Source organism: Sporisorium graminicola, chromosome SGRAM_1, assembly GCF_005498985.1.
Source record: "Sporisorium graminicola strain CBS 10092 chromosome SGRAM_1, whole genome shotgun sequence".
Taxonomy (NCBI): Eukaryota; Fungi; Basidiomycota; class Ustilaginomycetes; order Ustilaginales; family Ustilaginaceae; genus Sporisorium; species Sporisorium graminicola.
In genome coordinates, this window is record NC_043719.1 from 1,693,948 (window position 1) to 1,708,376 (window position 14,429).

At 56.5% G+C, this 14,429-nt stretch overlaps 6 protein-coding genes across 6 annotated transcripts; 3 read left to right on the forward strand and 3 right to left on the reverse strand.

Annotated features, from left to right (window-relative positions):
- Nucleotides 1-17: 17 nt before the first annotated feature.
- EX895_000623 (uncharacterized protein) lies at nucleotides 18-1,874 on the reverse strand (the record flags this gene model as incomplete). The annotated part of the gene is made up of 1 exon (XM_029881224.1): nucleotides 18-1,874. The coding sequence occupies one exon, from the start codon at nucleotides 1,872-1,874 to the stop codon at nucleotides 18-20; it is 1,857 nt and encodes a 618-aa protein (XP_029742610.1).
- Nucleotides 1,875-2,602: 728 nt separating this feature from the next.
- EX895_000624 (uncharacterized protein) lies at nucleotides 2,603-3,790 on the reverse strand (the record flags this gene model as incomplete). Its single annotated transcript, XM_029881225.1, has 1 exon — nucleotides 2,603-3,790. One exon carries the CDS (start codon nucleotides 3,788-3,790, stop codon nucleotides 2,603-2,605), a length of 1,188 nt encoding a protein of 395 aa, XP_029742611.1.
- A 1,262-nt stretch (nucleotides 3,791-5,052) lies between these two features.
- On the forward strand, nucleotides 5,053-6,576 carry EX895_000625 (uncharacterized protein; the record flags this gene model as incomplete). Its single annotated transcript, XM_029881226.1, has 3 exons — nucleotides 5,053-5,836; nucleotides 5,931-6,371; nucleotides 6,458-6,576. The coding sequence occupies 3 exons, from the start codon at nucleotides 5,053-5,055 to the stop codon at nucleotides 6,574-6,576; spliced, it is 1,344 nt and encodes a 447-aa protein (XP_029742612.1).
- Nucleotides 6,577-6,603: 27 nt separating this feature from the next.
- Nucleotides 6,604-7,041, reverse strand: EX895_000626 (uncharacterized protein; the record flags this gene model as incomplete). The annotated part of the gene is made up of 1 exon (XM_029881227.1): nucleotides 6,604-7,041. One exon carries the CDS (start codon nucleotides 7,039-7,041, stop codon nucleotides 6,604-6,606), a length of 438 nt encoding a protein of 145 aa, XP_029742613.1.
- Nucleotides 7,042-7,892: 851 nt separating this feature from the next.
- EX895_000627 (uncharacterized protein) lies at nucleotides 7,893-9,210 on the forward strand (the record flags this gene model as incomplete). Its single annotated transcript, XM_029881228.1, has 5 exons — nucleotides 7,893-7,985; nucleotides 8,171-8,543; nucleotides 8,641-8,836; nucleotides 8,935-9,004; nucleotides 9,079-9,210. 5 exons carry the CDS (start codon nucleotides 7,893-7,895, stop codon nucleotides 9,208-9,210), a joined length of 864 nt encoding a protein of 287 aa, XP_029742614.1.
- A 952-nt stretch (nucleotides 9,211-10,162) lies between these two features.
- EX895_000628 (uncharacterized protein) lies at nucleotides 10,163-12,925 on the forward strand (the record flags this gene model as incomplete). Its single annotated transcript, XM_029881229.1, has 1 exon — nucleotides 10,163-12,925. One exon carries the CDS (start codon nucleotides 10,163-10,165, stop codon nucleotides 12,923-12,925), a length of 2,763 nt encoding a protein of 920 aa, XP_029742615.1.
- Between the last annotated feature and the right edge of the window lie 1,504 nt (nucleotides 12,926-14,429).

Genomic DNA, 14,429 nt, shown 5'->3' on the forward strand with positions numbered 1-14,429 from the left:
CAACCCCACGCCCTCCATCAAGCCACAGGCGGTCCACCGGGCACATCAAACGGCTCCTCGCTCTTCACGCCCACATCCACCTGCTCTCGCTTCCGCTGCTGTTCGGCATGCAACAACGCCTCGTCATGCTCCGTAGCGGCCAAATTGCTCGCCTGCGTCTCGAGCAGTCCATCCGCCGGAGCCGCCTGCGTGGTCAGCTGCGAATCCAGCAACCCCTCCCCACCGCCCGTCGCTGCCTCGAGCGACTTGTCCGTCTCCACCGAATGCCCCGCCTCGGAAGCAACTGACAAAGCCTCTCCGCCCATGTCAGGCTCAGCGGTCACATTCGTCGACTGCGAACCAGCCAGATGCAGCTGACTGCCATTCGCCGTGTGTTCGCTCCGGGCATACGCGTTGAGTGCGGCATTGGACGCCGATGTCGAGAGCGGCACGGACAGCTGCGTAGCCACCGTCTTTTGCGACGGTGTGCGGTGCAGGCTGACACGGTCCGAAGGGGCTCCAGGTGCAGCATACACGCCAGTGGGGGCATACATGGCTTGATGCGACGTCTGACCCGTTGAGCTGGCGAGGAACGAATCGCGAGTGCGAGACGACGAGTCGCTCCCACGCCTGCTGAGCGGCGGCAGCGCCTTGAGCGATGCAGAGGTGTCACTGCTGTTTCGGCGATCGCCCATGAGACTGCCACCGATGCTGCGAGCTCCACCCAAGCTCGGCACATGGTGGTGACTCCGACTGGCGCCACCCAGACTCATGCCAGCCGTCGACGAAGCGAGCGTCAAGATGCTCGCATTGTCAGCAGGAATGGCCGACGGGTGTGGGTTGTTGTTCGGATGCGGCCGCGAGTAGGTGGGGACATTGATAAACGTGCTGCCTCCCTCACCTGCCGCACTGCCGTTGCCCATCTGCCCACTGCCACTGCGGGACACGCTGTCGTGGGCAGCAAAGTGGATTGCAGAGCCCTCGCGAGGACCCGTACTGAGACGGGCAGAGTTACCAAACGAGTCGTCACCACCGCTCTGACGTGGTTGAGCAATGTGGGTGGTTGGTAGCACTGTGGGTTCGCGTGTATCGAGACTCATGAGCGTGGTGGGTTTGGTGCTGGCACGACTCTTGGATGTGTCCATGGTGCGGTTGCCGATCGAGTCGCGGCCGGTGAGGCTGCTGTCGTTGTCCGTGTCGTGGTCGTTGGCGCTCGCGGCGGTGGTAGGAGCATCGGAGATGATAGCCGTGCGGATGGCAGCAGCGGCACCGGGGCCGGAAGCCTGCTCTGAATGGTGATCCAGGTCCGTGTTGGGATGGGTCAAAGTATCGTTGGCATTCGGGAGAACAGGCTCGAGGGGCTTGTCGTACGTGACAGTGCTAGGTGAGAGCGCTCCAGAGCTCTGGTGAGCGAGAGCAGCGCCAGCATCGGGGCGAGGCGACCTAGGCAGGTCGATAGCTCCGAGCGGCTCTTGAGTCGGAATACCTTCGAGTCGCGGTGGAGGCGTCAACCTGCCTTGGGCTTGGCCGCCATTGCTTGGTACGGTAAGCGTGTTCGCGAGGCCGTGCGCCTGATTGGGAGTGAAAGCTGGATTGAACTGCGCCTGCTGGCCTGGCACGGATGCGCGCTGAGCTCCCGCGCCATTGATGTTGGGCAGCGTCGCTGTCTTGAGTCGATCGTCCTCCCTTGCCGCGCCCCTTCTCGTCGGGACGGTCCCGCCAGCACCGGTGCCGGGTCGACCGTTGGATGACGTGCCGTTCGAGTCTAGTGCTGCCTCGTTTGGTCTTTTGCCAAACTTCTTTGAAAACCAGCTGCCGATCGAGTTCTTCTTTGGCCGACCATGGGGCTGAGGCGGCGACGATGCGCCTGTGCCTGCGCCGGTCTGGGAGCTCATTTGCGTTGTTCAACAAGTCTGTCGTCGAAAGTTTCACCTGTTGTTGAGGCTCTTAGGGAGTGGCTGGAGTCTCGGAGTGGGATGGGAACAAGGTAGTGATGATGGTTGAAAGCTGAGTTCTGGAAGCGCAGGAATGCCAAGTTGGTTCGAGTTCCAGACAGGGTCTCAATTCCGCAGTGTCACATTCGTGTTCCGCCAGGCGCCCATTTTCCGGCAGCGCTCAAGCCACATCGAGCGGATCGGATGCGCCGATGGACCGTGCCGGGCGAATAACAACAAAAACAAAAATTCCGATTGATGGCGCTGTCAGTCTTCGCCTTCGTCAGCAGCTCACCACCAGCAGCCCGTCAAGCCCGTCGACATGCTTCAGACTCGGTCTCAAAAAGGAAGCAGACTCAGTGTCACGTCAAACTTTGACAACGTCAGATTAGTACAGCTTACCGTCCAGCGTGAGGACGAAGCGAAAGAAATGCGAACGAAAGATTTCAGTTCTCGATTGAAATAGAACTTTACAAAGGAGAAGCGAGCTTGTCATCAAGCAGCTGGACGATGAAGAGTAAGGCAGGCGGCATCATGGAGGCTCCCGTGCGTTCTCTGTCAAGAATGGTGCTGTCTACACATCAACCGAAACATAGCAAAGGGCTTGGCGGTCAAAATGCTCAATTTTGAGAATATCGACCTATAGAAGTTGCACCGATACAAAACCCAAATGCTAGCGGATCATCACCTTAACCAGCCTGGTAGATGGCGGGGCCAGCAACTACGTGATGGGTAATGAGACTCAGATTTGCCGGGGTGTAGTACGTATTGGAGTCCGTCAGAGCAACAAAGATGGTGCTGTTGACGAGCGAGGGACCCTGGGGGAACACCTTTCCGCCAGGCTGCTTAGCCTTGGCCCTTCGTGCATTCGTGTCGACATCGTACAGAGGCGCATACGTCACATTGAACTGAGAGACGTAAGCGGCATACTTGGGCACCCCCGAGGTGTGTGTTGTAGTCTTCTGATTGTAGGGTCCCTGCAACTTGCCGGGCTGCTCCCACTCAAACGTGTTCTCCTGCCCCCCGTGGGTGAGAGCCGTGACGTTGTTCGAGATCGATGGCCCGCCGGCTGCCCTGCCTGCCGCAATGGAGTTGGGCTGGTTGGTCCAGTTTAGCGCAGGGTAGATCTCCCAGGCCAGTGGTTTGTTCTCCTCGGGGCAGGAGACAATCCAAGGGCTCAGCAACGTCCAGGCCCAAGACTGAGGAATGCCCGTCTCGAACCACTCCGGCATGGGGAACAGGCCTTCAAATTGGCGGAATGCCATCTGCTGCCTAGCCTCGGTGGTGATCGACTGGAGCAAGATCTGAGCACTAGCCCGGTTGTCGAGCAAGTTGAGGAAGCCATAGACCCCGGACTCTCCCCACTTGGTGAGCCTCTGGCTGAAATCGATAAATTCGGGGACGGTCTGGAAATCATATCGGTAGGTGCACATTTTGGGAGCCTTGGAGCCCAGCATGTTGGAGAGAGCGACGGCATGGCCAATCTCCTGCTGTGCCATGTGTCGGATCAAGTGGCGGTCGTCGGCGTCAATACCAGCTGCATCGTAGTCGGCGTCTGAGAATTTCACGAGGCCATAGTTGAACAGGTCGAGCTCGATGTACTCTTGGTGCAGAGCGAGCGCGATGGACTGGAAGTCAAAGTTGGAAAATACTTGGTAGCTTGGCTTCTCAACCATGTAGGAGGAGTTAGGCTGATAAGTTTCCGAGATGTTCATGCCAGCGCGGCGAGGATCAGCACCAGCTCCAAGCTGCGCAGGCGGCACGAGCGAGATCTGGTTTCGCTTGAGCTGACTGGGTGCAGCAGAAGCAAAGGGAAGCAATGACGCCCACCCAGCCACGAAGCTCAGGAGGGCAAAGAAACGAGGAGCCACGACCATTATTGACGACGAGACTGTGGGATGGATGAATGGTGATGTTGGAGAATTCGGTGGATGGACAACCAAGCACAGCCCGGATGAGAAAAACCAAAGGGGTATTTATACGGTACTTGATCGTATCCGCGGAAGAAACATCGACATCATAAGTGAGGAACAGAAGCCATCATCTCTTAGTCTGAAGAGGCTGGAAATGGCTAGACCAAAGTCACACTCAGCGGAAGGGAAGCAACATTGCCATCTGCGGACGACAAATTTGCGCTTTGTCATTGCGATCAAGACACTGGACTACGTCTGAAACGGTCATCGCTGACTCTCAGCAAGAAGCAAAGACAGGCATCGACGATTCGGAGCCCGCCTCCGAAACGCTGAGGCTCAAGAGCTGTGCATATTGCTACAAAGTGTAGGGGATGATGATTGCGCATTGCGATCTTCAGCCAGGACGAGCGTTCACGTCGCTGATGGTGACACTGCTCTTGGTCGCCTAATCGAAAAATTACTTACAAAACCGATGGCTGAGTCTACAGCGCCGGGAGGAAGGCCAGAAGACTTTGTCTGCCGGCCATTAGAGTCCTTCGAATGGCGCCAAGGCTGGCTGGCACCTGTCAAAGTGTGCAGGCTCATAATGTTCGGCAGTCCGGCTTGAAGGTGGTTTTCGGAGAACACGGAAGCTGATCATCGCGGACTTCAGTCAGCGGCCTGTTTCTATCGATCACTGGGCCTTGTGATTTATCCGCACAGCGACTGTAGCTCCTTTCGCTTGTTACGATCGACAATCTGTGCGCAGCGTCAGTCTTAGTTGAAGTGCCTTTTGCCGGGACTGATCAGGATTAGAAAGAGTCTTGCAGCAACTTTTGCCTCTTGGCCTACAAACCTCCAATCGTGTTATTGCTTGGGATGAGAATTTGACCCGCTCGGTTCTCAAGAGGTGCTCAGTGTGACAGGCAAAACCGCTCGCCCCGAATGTGACTAACTGATGCGTGTCATTTTCATCGGTGACAGATACAGCGAAGACCCTTTCGCGCTCCTGACGCCGCGCTTCGAAGAAATAACCTCCACCCGCGTCATATGAGAGCGAAGAATGATTACAGAAGGAAATTCGAGCCGACGGGAGAAATGAGGCATCAGACAGTCATCGTGACGTCCGTCTCTACCTCGGCTGGATGAACAAAGCCAAAGTGGACTGTCCCATGCTCTGATCGCCTTCTTTCCGACCCAATCTCACCTTCAACAGCCTGCAAACCCCAAAGCGCGCACAGGCAATCATGCGACAGACTCGACTCGACGAAAGCAAGAAGAACATTCGGAAGGGGGAGATGGAGAAGTCCAAGGACTCTGCCGAGGCACAAGCAACCGCTGGATCCAAGCGTAAAGAGCCCGCCGCTGATGCAGACCCAAAGCTAACGAAGGAGGAGATCCAGAATCGCAACAAGAACCGAAAGACAGAGCCCTCAGTTGCGGATGATCAAAACGACGAGGACAGCACGACAGGGCAGAATGGCGATCAGGACGGAGCCTCGTCACCGGTAAAGCTGTCCGGCGACCAGCGCAATGTCGACAGCAAGCTCAAGGGTGACGATGTTGAGATCAAGAGTGGCGACTCGCGAGACAAGAAAGAGGTGCCTTGGCACGTGACAGAGAAGGGAGTGGTCTACTTCTTCTACCGACCCAAGGTGATGTCGAGCGACAAGGCCGAGTCGAACAGCACAAAGTCGTTGGACGACGTTCAAAGCACATCCATGCTGCTGGTTCCAAGGGCAAGCGAGTCGGACACAGCACCTGCTGTTTATGCAGCTAACGACAAGGGCTTTGCTGAGGATGGTCAAGACGACAAGAGGAAGCCGCCCAACCTGACTGCTTACCGTCTTATCTCGCTCGGAAAGAAGCGCATGCCCAGTCCCGAAGCGGCTCTCAAACGCGGACAAGAGCCCGGAGGGATCGGTGGTCGTCACAGTGAGGCCATCTGGGCCACAGTGGCCGACATCGGTGCTGATCTCAAGGCAGTGGCCGATGGTATGGGCGAAGAGCACTACTCTACAAAGACACGAGGTGAGATTGAAAACGGGTGAACTCCATAGCTTTCGAGAGGTGCAAATTCCCACTAAAGACCGCATTGACCTTCCTGCTGGTCCCTTGTTTGCAGGCGATCGGATCAAGCCAGCAGCTAGACCTGCAGGGCGCGGTCATTATGCGCTGAGCATCAAAAAGACAGGTCCGCCTTCGTCGCGCGAGGTGCGCCTCACGTACCACCTCTCCCACCCAAGCCGCGACGACTTTGGACAGGTACAGCAAGAGCTTGGTCTGCACACCGCGTCGTCGGTTCTCGTGCAGATGCGCAACCCAACGCTCGCTCCTACGGGGCCAGGTGCACCAGCAGCTGGCCTCCCTGAGGATCAGCGAGCAATCCTGACCAAAGACGAGCTGCAGGAGAATTTTGGTGGCGACGTGAACCAAAATGGGAACCGGTACGCACCACCGGAAGAGCCGGCACTACTGGATCGCAAGGGCGTCGAGCTCTTATTGATCAAGCGAGAGCAGCAAGAGGACGATGGCTCGAAGGGCCTTGGTGACAAACAGAGTGAAGGTGAGTCAGATGCAGCAACTTGGTTCGTGTTCTCACTGGCGAGATGCTGACGATTGTTTCCTTGCTTTTTGGCCTTTCTTCTGCAGCGCTGGCCAAGCTAGCGCAGCATGACAGCGACAACTTGTCGGACGAGGCAATCCTCAAAGAGCTTGAGCTGTCTAGTAAGGAGATCGAGGTCGAGGCCTTGTCGGGCGAATGGATCTGAGAAACTCTTGTCGATGCGATCCGACGGTCAGAGGAAGACGCCTTCTGAATCTTCTTGTATCGGAACCGCATCGGTAGCAGAGCCAGCCTCGGGTGCGGCATTCGCGGTTCTTGACGGGCGCGTGAGACCGTAGTGGGCTTGTGTATCTTCGTGACCCGTCTTTTCTTGCAACACGTCGAATAGCTTCTCTACGACGTTGTTCTGTTTTGCAATGGTGGCATCGTTGTCGGTGCAAGCGTTGTGCATCTCTTTTCGATCGTGGCTGTCAAGCTCGCTAGCGGACTCGTGCACAAACTGCTCGATTTGACGGTTCGAGTCTTGGAGCCTGGCGACGCTGTCCTGCAGGCGCTTGATTTCGTGGACAAGGGTATCTGCGTTGAGCCCACGGAGCGCTTCGGTCGTTACGGTGCTATAATCTCCCACGATCGTGGGTACCTGGCTCGAGTCTGGAATCACGAGCGGCATCGTGTACTCAACAGCTAGACGTTGCAGCACCTTGCTTGATGAGACAGGTCGTTTTGTTGGCCAGGTGGCGTGAGCGTGAGAGTAGGCTGTCGAGTGGGCGCTCAGCAACAGCAATACAAGAATCAAGACGACGCCAATAACATTTTTGTCCTGGCTTTCCGAAATCCGTGCCAATTTCAAGAAGACCCTGAATCGACTGGCCTTGGCTGTCACCCGGTGACTAAACCCGGACAAGCTTGGGAGTTATTTATTTTATTAAGATAAGATCAAAATCAAATCCAAGGTCCAGAGTTGGCGCGCGGCGAAGCGGACCTGGGATCACGAGTCAGATGCGTGTGATGTGGTGATTTTGGCAGCATGACAGCAGCACAAGCCACTTGGACTGCGGAATCCCAAACTTCCCCGCATCCATGCTGGCTGCTGGCTGCTGGCTGCTGCTGACTGTTGACTTGTCCCCTGTCCTTTGTGTGGCTTGACCAGAGCTCGAGATCCTACCGACGCTCAACAGCCGGCTCTTCGGTTATTCGCAGCCGATGTCCGATACATTTGATGACCGCTGCTCCTTGCGGCCCTACTGTGGGGCCATACATGAAATTGAAGCACGGCTGTGTAAAGTCGCAATAGGTACGATGAAGTCCTGTACCTAGGGTGTTGCAGGAAGCCTAGCGCAGGGTCCTTCAGGTGGCGGGTCGGCGACGGCACACACAACCCGTCGAGCTCGTGACCACGCCGTTAAATTCAAGCCTTCCGCTTCCAACCATCTATCCCTCAGACCTCCAACGACCTTTCATTACCGGCGTCGACCACCTTTGGCCCCTTCATCCGAGTTCAGCATACCCAGTCTATTGACCATGTCGCCCCCGACTGCTACCGACAACGTCCCCGCATCGCAGCCTGCTGCAAAGGAGGTCCAGAAGGGCGCTCCCAAGTTCAAGTTCCCCAAGGTGAGTCGTGTGCCAGATGGCCTCTCAACTGATACAGTGCCGTTGAATCGTACCACGAAACATGATTGCTGACCCAAAGTACTCGTTTCCTTTCCTGCCACTGCCCATCTCTCTCTCTCTCTCTCTCTCTCTCTCTCTCTCTCTCTCTCTCTCTCTCTCTCTCTCTCTCTCTCTCTCTCTCCCAGCCCGTCACCTATGACACGCTCGAAGACGAGCGACGCGGTCGCAAGGAGAGACTCGCACAAGCGTTCCGAGTCTTTGGCTTGCTCGGCTTTGAAGAAGGTGTCGCCGGCCACCTGACTTTCCGAGACCCTATTTTGAAGGACCATTTCTGGGTCAACCCATTCGGTGTGCCCTTCCGCTTCATGACCGTCTCGGACCTGTTGCTCATCGGCCCTGATGGCAACATCGTCGACGGTGGACGTCCCGAGAGGATGATCTACAACCAGGCAGCCTTTGCCATTCACCACGCTATTCACACTGCTCGACCCGATCTCGATGCTGCTTGCCACTCTCACTCGCTCTATGGCAAGGCCTTTTCCACACTCGGCAGGAACAGTGAGTATGATACCACCACCCTGATTACGTGCAACTTCATTCAACGCTGCCAGATCCATCCTGACCCAGACCGTGCTTACTGGTTGTTTGTGCACAGTCGAGATCACGACCCAGGACAGCTGTGCATTTTACGGACAGTGCGCCCTGTACGAAAACTTCGGCGGTGTTGTGCTCGCCGACGAGGAGGGCGACAACATTGCCAACGCGCTGGGAGACAAGAACCGTGCCCTCATCCTGCAGAATCACGGCATCCTGTCCGCTGGCACCTCGATCGAAGCCGCCGTCGGCTACTTGTAAGTCCACAATCAAAGCCAGAGCCTGAGTCTCTCAAAGTGTTTCAGTAATTTGCTTTGCTAACACAGCCTTCTTTCGACTCCGCCACATTTCGCAGTATCCTGCTAGAGAAACACTGCCAAGTGATGCTGATCTCAGAGCCTGCTGCTGCCGCTCGAGGCACCAAGGTGAGTCCAACGTCAAGATCATTCAGGAACGTCAAAGCAACCTCTGACAATCAACTCTTTCATCCTTCTGTCAGCCTATCGTCATTGGTCACGAAGAGGCCGAGTTCACACGCAGGCAGGTGGGCAGCGACCAGGCGCTGGCCTTCCAGGCTTCGGTCTACTTTGATACCGTGGCCCGTCTCGATAAGGGCGCTTGGAAGGAGTAAGCGTTAACCCTCATTCGTTTGCCTCTTCAGCAAGGTTGTTCGAGATTCCAAAGCAAAGCGTCCCTTGTACCTGTCTCATGCCGTGTACTGTGTGTCTGCGTCCCTTGGGTCGGTTGCTTCGTCTGGACTCTGAGGCTACCAGCGGCATTATTTTGTTTGTTAGATTGTTGACTGTCTCGGCCGCGGCGATGCAAACGCCAGAGACACCCACGCAAGCCAATTTTTGAAGGAAATTTGAGCGGCAGGCGGACGACAGGCGAAACAGCCGACGTTTTGGCCATGCATTTTGCATCTGGGAATTTCCACATCAAGCGAGCAACCACAAAGAGCAAGCAGCAAGTGAACAGACGACAGAGTCGATCCAGCAGCATCCGCAACCCTGATTTCCTGGAATCTCTCAACTCTCTCTGGCTCGCCCGCTCCTCGTTTCGCTTTGCATCCGAACGGCGACTCTCTTGCTCGGCGCCATCTTTCTCCATCCTGCTCAGCCGTCTTCCACCTCAGCTATGCTCCTCCATCATCCCGACGCGGCTCGCCCTCCCATTTCATGACGCTCCATCGCACCGTAACAGCATCAGCCCCACTCCTTTTCATTCGCAACCAGCGTCTCGAACTTCGTTCTGCCATCCTCCGTTGTTCGCGCGCGACGGCTCGCGACAGCCCATCTGCACAGCTTCTGCCAACTTTAACCTCGCCCCACAGCATCCACTCATTCCTCTGACTCCATCGCAAAGCTTGTCTTTGCGATCTCGCGACCAACTGTTCCGGCACCAGCCCGCCTGCTCCTTTTCCTTTTCGTCATCCCAGAGCCGCACCCTGCGTCGGATTCGCTCAGCATCGGAGCAACACACTGCAGGATAAGCCTTTGTAGCAGCCTGAACCATCTCGACGGCAGAGTCAAGTCGTACACAGCATCCCGGCTCTCGTTTTTTCAACTCCAGGCCTAAGCAGCATGGCTGGGAAGACCAACAAAGCTGGAAACGCAGAGCCAAATCCGGCCACTGTGGAGCCATCAACAGCAGAGACGTCCGAGGCCACGTCTGATCCCGCCGATGCTCCTCTCAAAACCGAAGATGGCGAAGCACATACGTCTACGCAGCAACAGACGCTAGAATCCACTGCATCCAAATCAGCCACCGACGGTGCTCACGACTACGCCGCCTCTCGCGCATCTTCCGAGTCCGACGACAAAAACCCTCTCGCCTCTCCTTCCAAAAAGTCTGGCGGCAGATCCAAAAAGGGCGGCAGAACCTCCCGTGGCAAGTCCAATAGCTCAAAACGAAGCAGCGAAGAGCACGACACCCGCAAGGAAGACGTTGCCGCCGACACTACCGAAGAAACTGCCGATCCATCCACCTCCACCGGCAATACCAACGATGCCAACGGAACCACTGCAGCGCACGACGGAAGCGCACTCGATGAAGCTGCCGAAGCGGAAGCGTCGTCATCAGCAGCAGACGCGGAAGCAAGCTCAGAGTATATGCCTGACAACGCCCAGCCAAGAGGCGCATCGGCCAGCAAAGAGCTCGCACAGCTCGGACTCGGCTCCTTTGGTGATGGCGCCGAAGATGACGTCGTAGGTCCTCGCCGTTCCCGTCGCGGCCCAGGTGCTTCGCCAGATCCGAAAGCGCGCGTTCCCAAGGCCGAGCCTGATACGGATGTCTTGTCGTTGCAATATGTTGCCGCCCCGACTGCAAACAATGCAACCGAAGATGCAGCCGCTGCACCCGAGGATAGTCCCAGCCATCTCGACCAGCCAGCCGTAGATAGCAAGGAGGAGCTCCAATACCCAGAAGCCCCGAAAGAGGCGGTATCCGAAGGTCATGCCGACGCCAAGGCTGAGCTTGAAGTCGAACAACAATCTGCATTCACAGCCGACCCAGCGAAAGAGTCACATGGGACCGACGCAGCTAACGACGACGAGTACGACGAGGCCGAGGCTACCTATGGCGACGCAGATGAGCAAGACGACGAATTGGACGGGGAAGAAGCCGGTGACGAGGGCGTCACACGGTGTGTCTGCGGTAGCGCCGATGAGAATGTTGGTCTCATGATCCAGTGTGAGACGTGCAAGTGTTGGCAGCATTGCGTCTGCATGGGCATGCAGGTCGAGGAGGACTGTCCCGACGTCTACTTTTGCGAGCAATGTCGTCCAGAACTTCACATTCCCCTCTTGCGTTCGCTCGGCTTGCTGCCCAAAGCCTCCAAGAAAGGCACAGCAAAAGGTGGCGCCAAATATTCGGCAAGGGAGCTCAAGGAAGCAAAGGAGGCCATTGCGATGCTCGCGCAAGAGAATGCACGCAGGCAACAGGCCTCCGACACCGCGACCGCTTATAATCCGAGGGACAGAAAGGGAAGCCACAACTCGCGCAACGACACTTCCAAGGAGATGCCCAAAAGCCCAAAGAGACGCAGCACCATGAACAGCCGCGACACCGCGTACGGCGGCTGGGAGCCGCTCCCTCCAGGCCTTCTCGCCGACGGCGAAGTCTGGGACGGTGCCGACGACAAAAAAGGCAAAAAACGCAAGCGCGGTTTGCCTGACGACCATGGTGACAGTTCTACGGAGACACCCGAAGCGGGAGAAGGTGCTGCAGATGCTGGCTCGGACACCTCCAAGCGCCGTCGCATGAGCGCAGGCGCCGCGCAGGACCAGGACGGCGATGCCGAGATGGACGAAGACGAAGCGTCTGGCGCTGCGGATCACGCGGCTTCTGCATCGCGCGACAAGAGCCACAAAAAGAAGAAGGGCAACAATCAGTACACTGTTCGAGAGGCCTCAGTGGCTGCCGACGCCTCTGCATCCAAGCCTCGTCACCCCAATCAGTACACGTATCGCAACAAGGATCGTAACGGAGCAGCGACTGCTCCCAACGGCCAAAAGACGGGGTCGAGCTCGACATCGAACCTAACCTCGCACTCTCCGAGCCCCAGTCCGAGCAAAGGCCGAGCAGAGCATGCACGACGTGCGGCCGCGAGGGACAATGGAAGTCAAATTGGCACGCCTGCTCCGGGAGAGTCGGGTGCTTCTGGCCGTGGTGGTCAGCCGACTTTGTCCATGCAGTTGAGCCTTCCCGAACATCTCACGCATCTGGCATACTTGCTTCCGTACGCAGGTGGTCGATTTGCTGGCTCAACAACGGGAGAGAACGGCACCGCCAAGAAGGGCTCGGCCTCTTCGAGCGGCCAGACGAGCTCAGTACCGTCACCGCCTGCGAGCTCGTCGTTCCCAGCGCCTTTCCAGGTGCTTTCATCGATCGAATCGTCGACCAAAGTGCGCTTCCCAAGTCGTCGCATGACGATGGGCGAGATGCGAAAGCGAGTACGCAATATTGGAGAGTACGTGACACGAAGCCAAATCGAAGCTGTGGAACGCGAGAAACGCATGAAGCTGCTCGGCATCGTGCCTCCGTACAGGGACGAGATGGCCGAAGAGGACGAGACTGGAGCGGAGGAAATGCAAGGCAATGTCAAGAACATCGACGCTGGCACTGCAAGCGGATTAACCGACGAGAAGATTGCAGACCAGTCTGATCCAGGGGAGGTTGCGACGGATGCAGGCCCCGCGCAAGCAAAGGTGGAACAGCTGCCCTTGAGCATGCGCTTGATGGAGGAGTTGACGCGCGAATTGATCCACTTCCAGCGGAAATTTGGTGCGGGACCGGGTAACTACGGCAGCCTCGGTGGTTCGCATTCGTCTGCTACGGTCAACTGATGCGCGCTCATGCTCGGCCAGTTCTACTCAATATTGTACTTGTTTCCTGTAACCATAGGCGCGTTGAACTGAAATGTCTTTGCGTGCTCATTCTGACATTCGAGCGATATGTTCTACCGTCCGGACAGACCGGAGCTTGGTATTGTACTGCTCGGCGGTGCGACTTCGTATCAGTAACAGGGGAGCTTAGAGGGACTTTGAATGAGGGCCACGGCCTGAGCAAAGTTGTCGCGCCACCTGTCGGCATCGAAAAGAGCGCGATCTTGATGGCAAGTAAAGTCAGTCAACACTTCTTCGGACTCCAGTGAGGGTCCGGATGTAATAACGGCGCTCAATTGATTCAGGTATGCTTCCTTAAAGGTCAAGAAATAGGAACAAGCAAGCCAGCAAGCTAGTTACACGCAGGCGCTTGGCAAGATGATGGCGAGGGGAAGTGACTGCTAATCATGAACAGCGGTCCAGGATGCAAGGAACTACCACTGAGCTCATGCACAGACAAGCAATACGCCCTGAATTTCACTGATCTCAAGCCCTGTCTCTCCATCCTGTCTTCAGGTGGGATACCAAGCGTTGGAGAAGCTTTCCTCGCTGTTAACCTGCTTCTGAACCTCGCCTTGATCGAGTTGAAAGTAACGATCTGCGAAGGGGCCTGAGTCGCGGCTGCGTCGCCAAGTGTGTGCTTAATGGCTTCTGACTTCTGCGTGCAAAGTTTTGCCGCAATCAGGGTTGGATGCAATTACTTTGTCTCTTCTGCATTCCAATCACCTGTGGCTTGAGCTGCGATCAGAAGGGGGTTGACACGGCTGAGGCTGACAAAAGCATAGCGCGAATGCTCAAAACGTGTAGGATCTGTGACTTCGGAGAGCTGCGGCGCCTCGGACTCACTTAGTGTCGCCACAGAGAGGCGGGCTCTCAACCTATCGACTCAGCACTTCATCTGCTCAGCAATGTGCACTGGGTGCTGAAAAAAGGCGAAGTTGCAAGAAAACGACGACCACACGCCACTTGGAAGTTCGATTGTCGATCTCTTGATGTCCAAGCAACAACATCCTCGCTGTTTCTCGCCCAAGCTGATCAGCCGATCATGCGAGAAGCTACTATATAGGTCGTCACCACCTGCGAACAGCTCAGCTGGGCCGCGCCATCGTAGCTTTGCGTATCCAGGATCGAACGGCCGAAATTCGCCACACTGCGGGATTCTGTGTGTAGACAGACCGACTTTTGTCGTTTCGATATGGAGGAAAATTGCCGCCGAAGCGAAATTTCAGTTTGTAATGAACTTGCTCGCACCGCTGCGCACAACTCAACGAGCTGCCCCGGCCTCGCAGAGTTGGTTATCCGCGTCGGGCCAGGCACAGCGAGTGCATTTGTGGTTGTCACTCGACCCTCGGAAAGCCAAACTTTAGCCGACACATGCACTCACTTAGCGTTTTGCTCGCAGAAGCAGCCAGCAGGAACGCAGCCGGCAGCGCTCAAACAGCAGCAGCAGAGTGTAAATATTGGC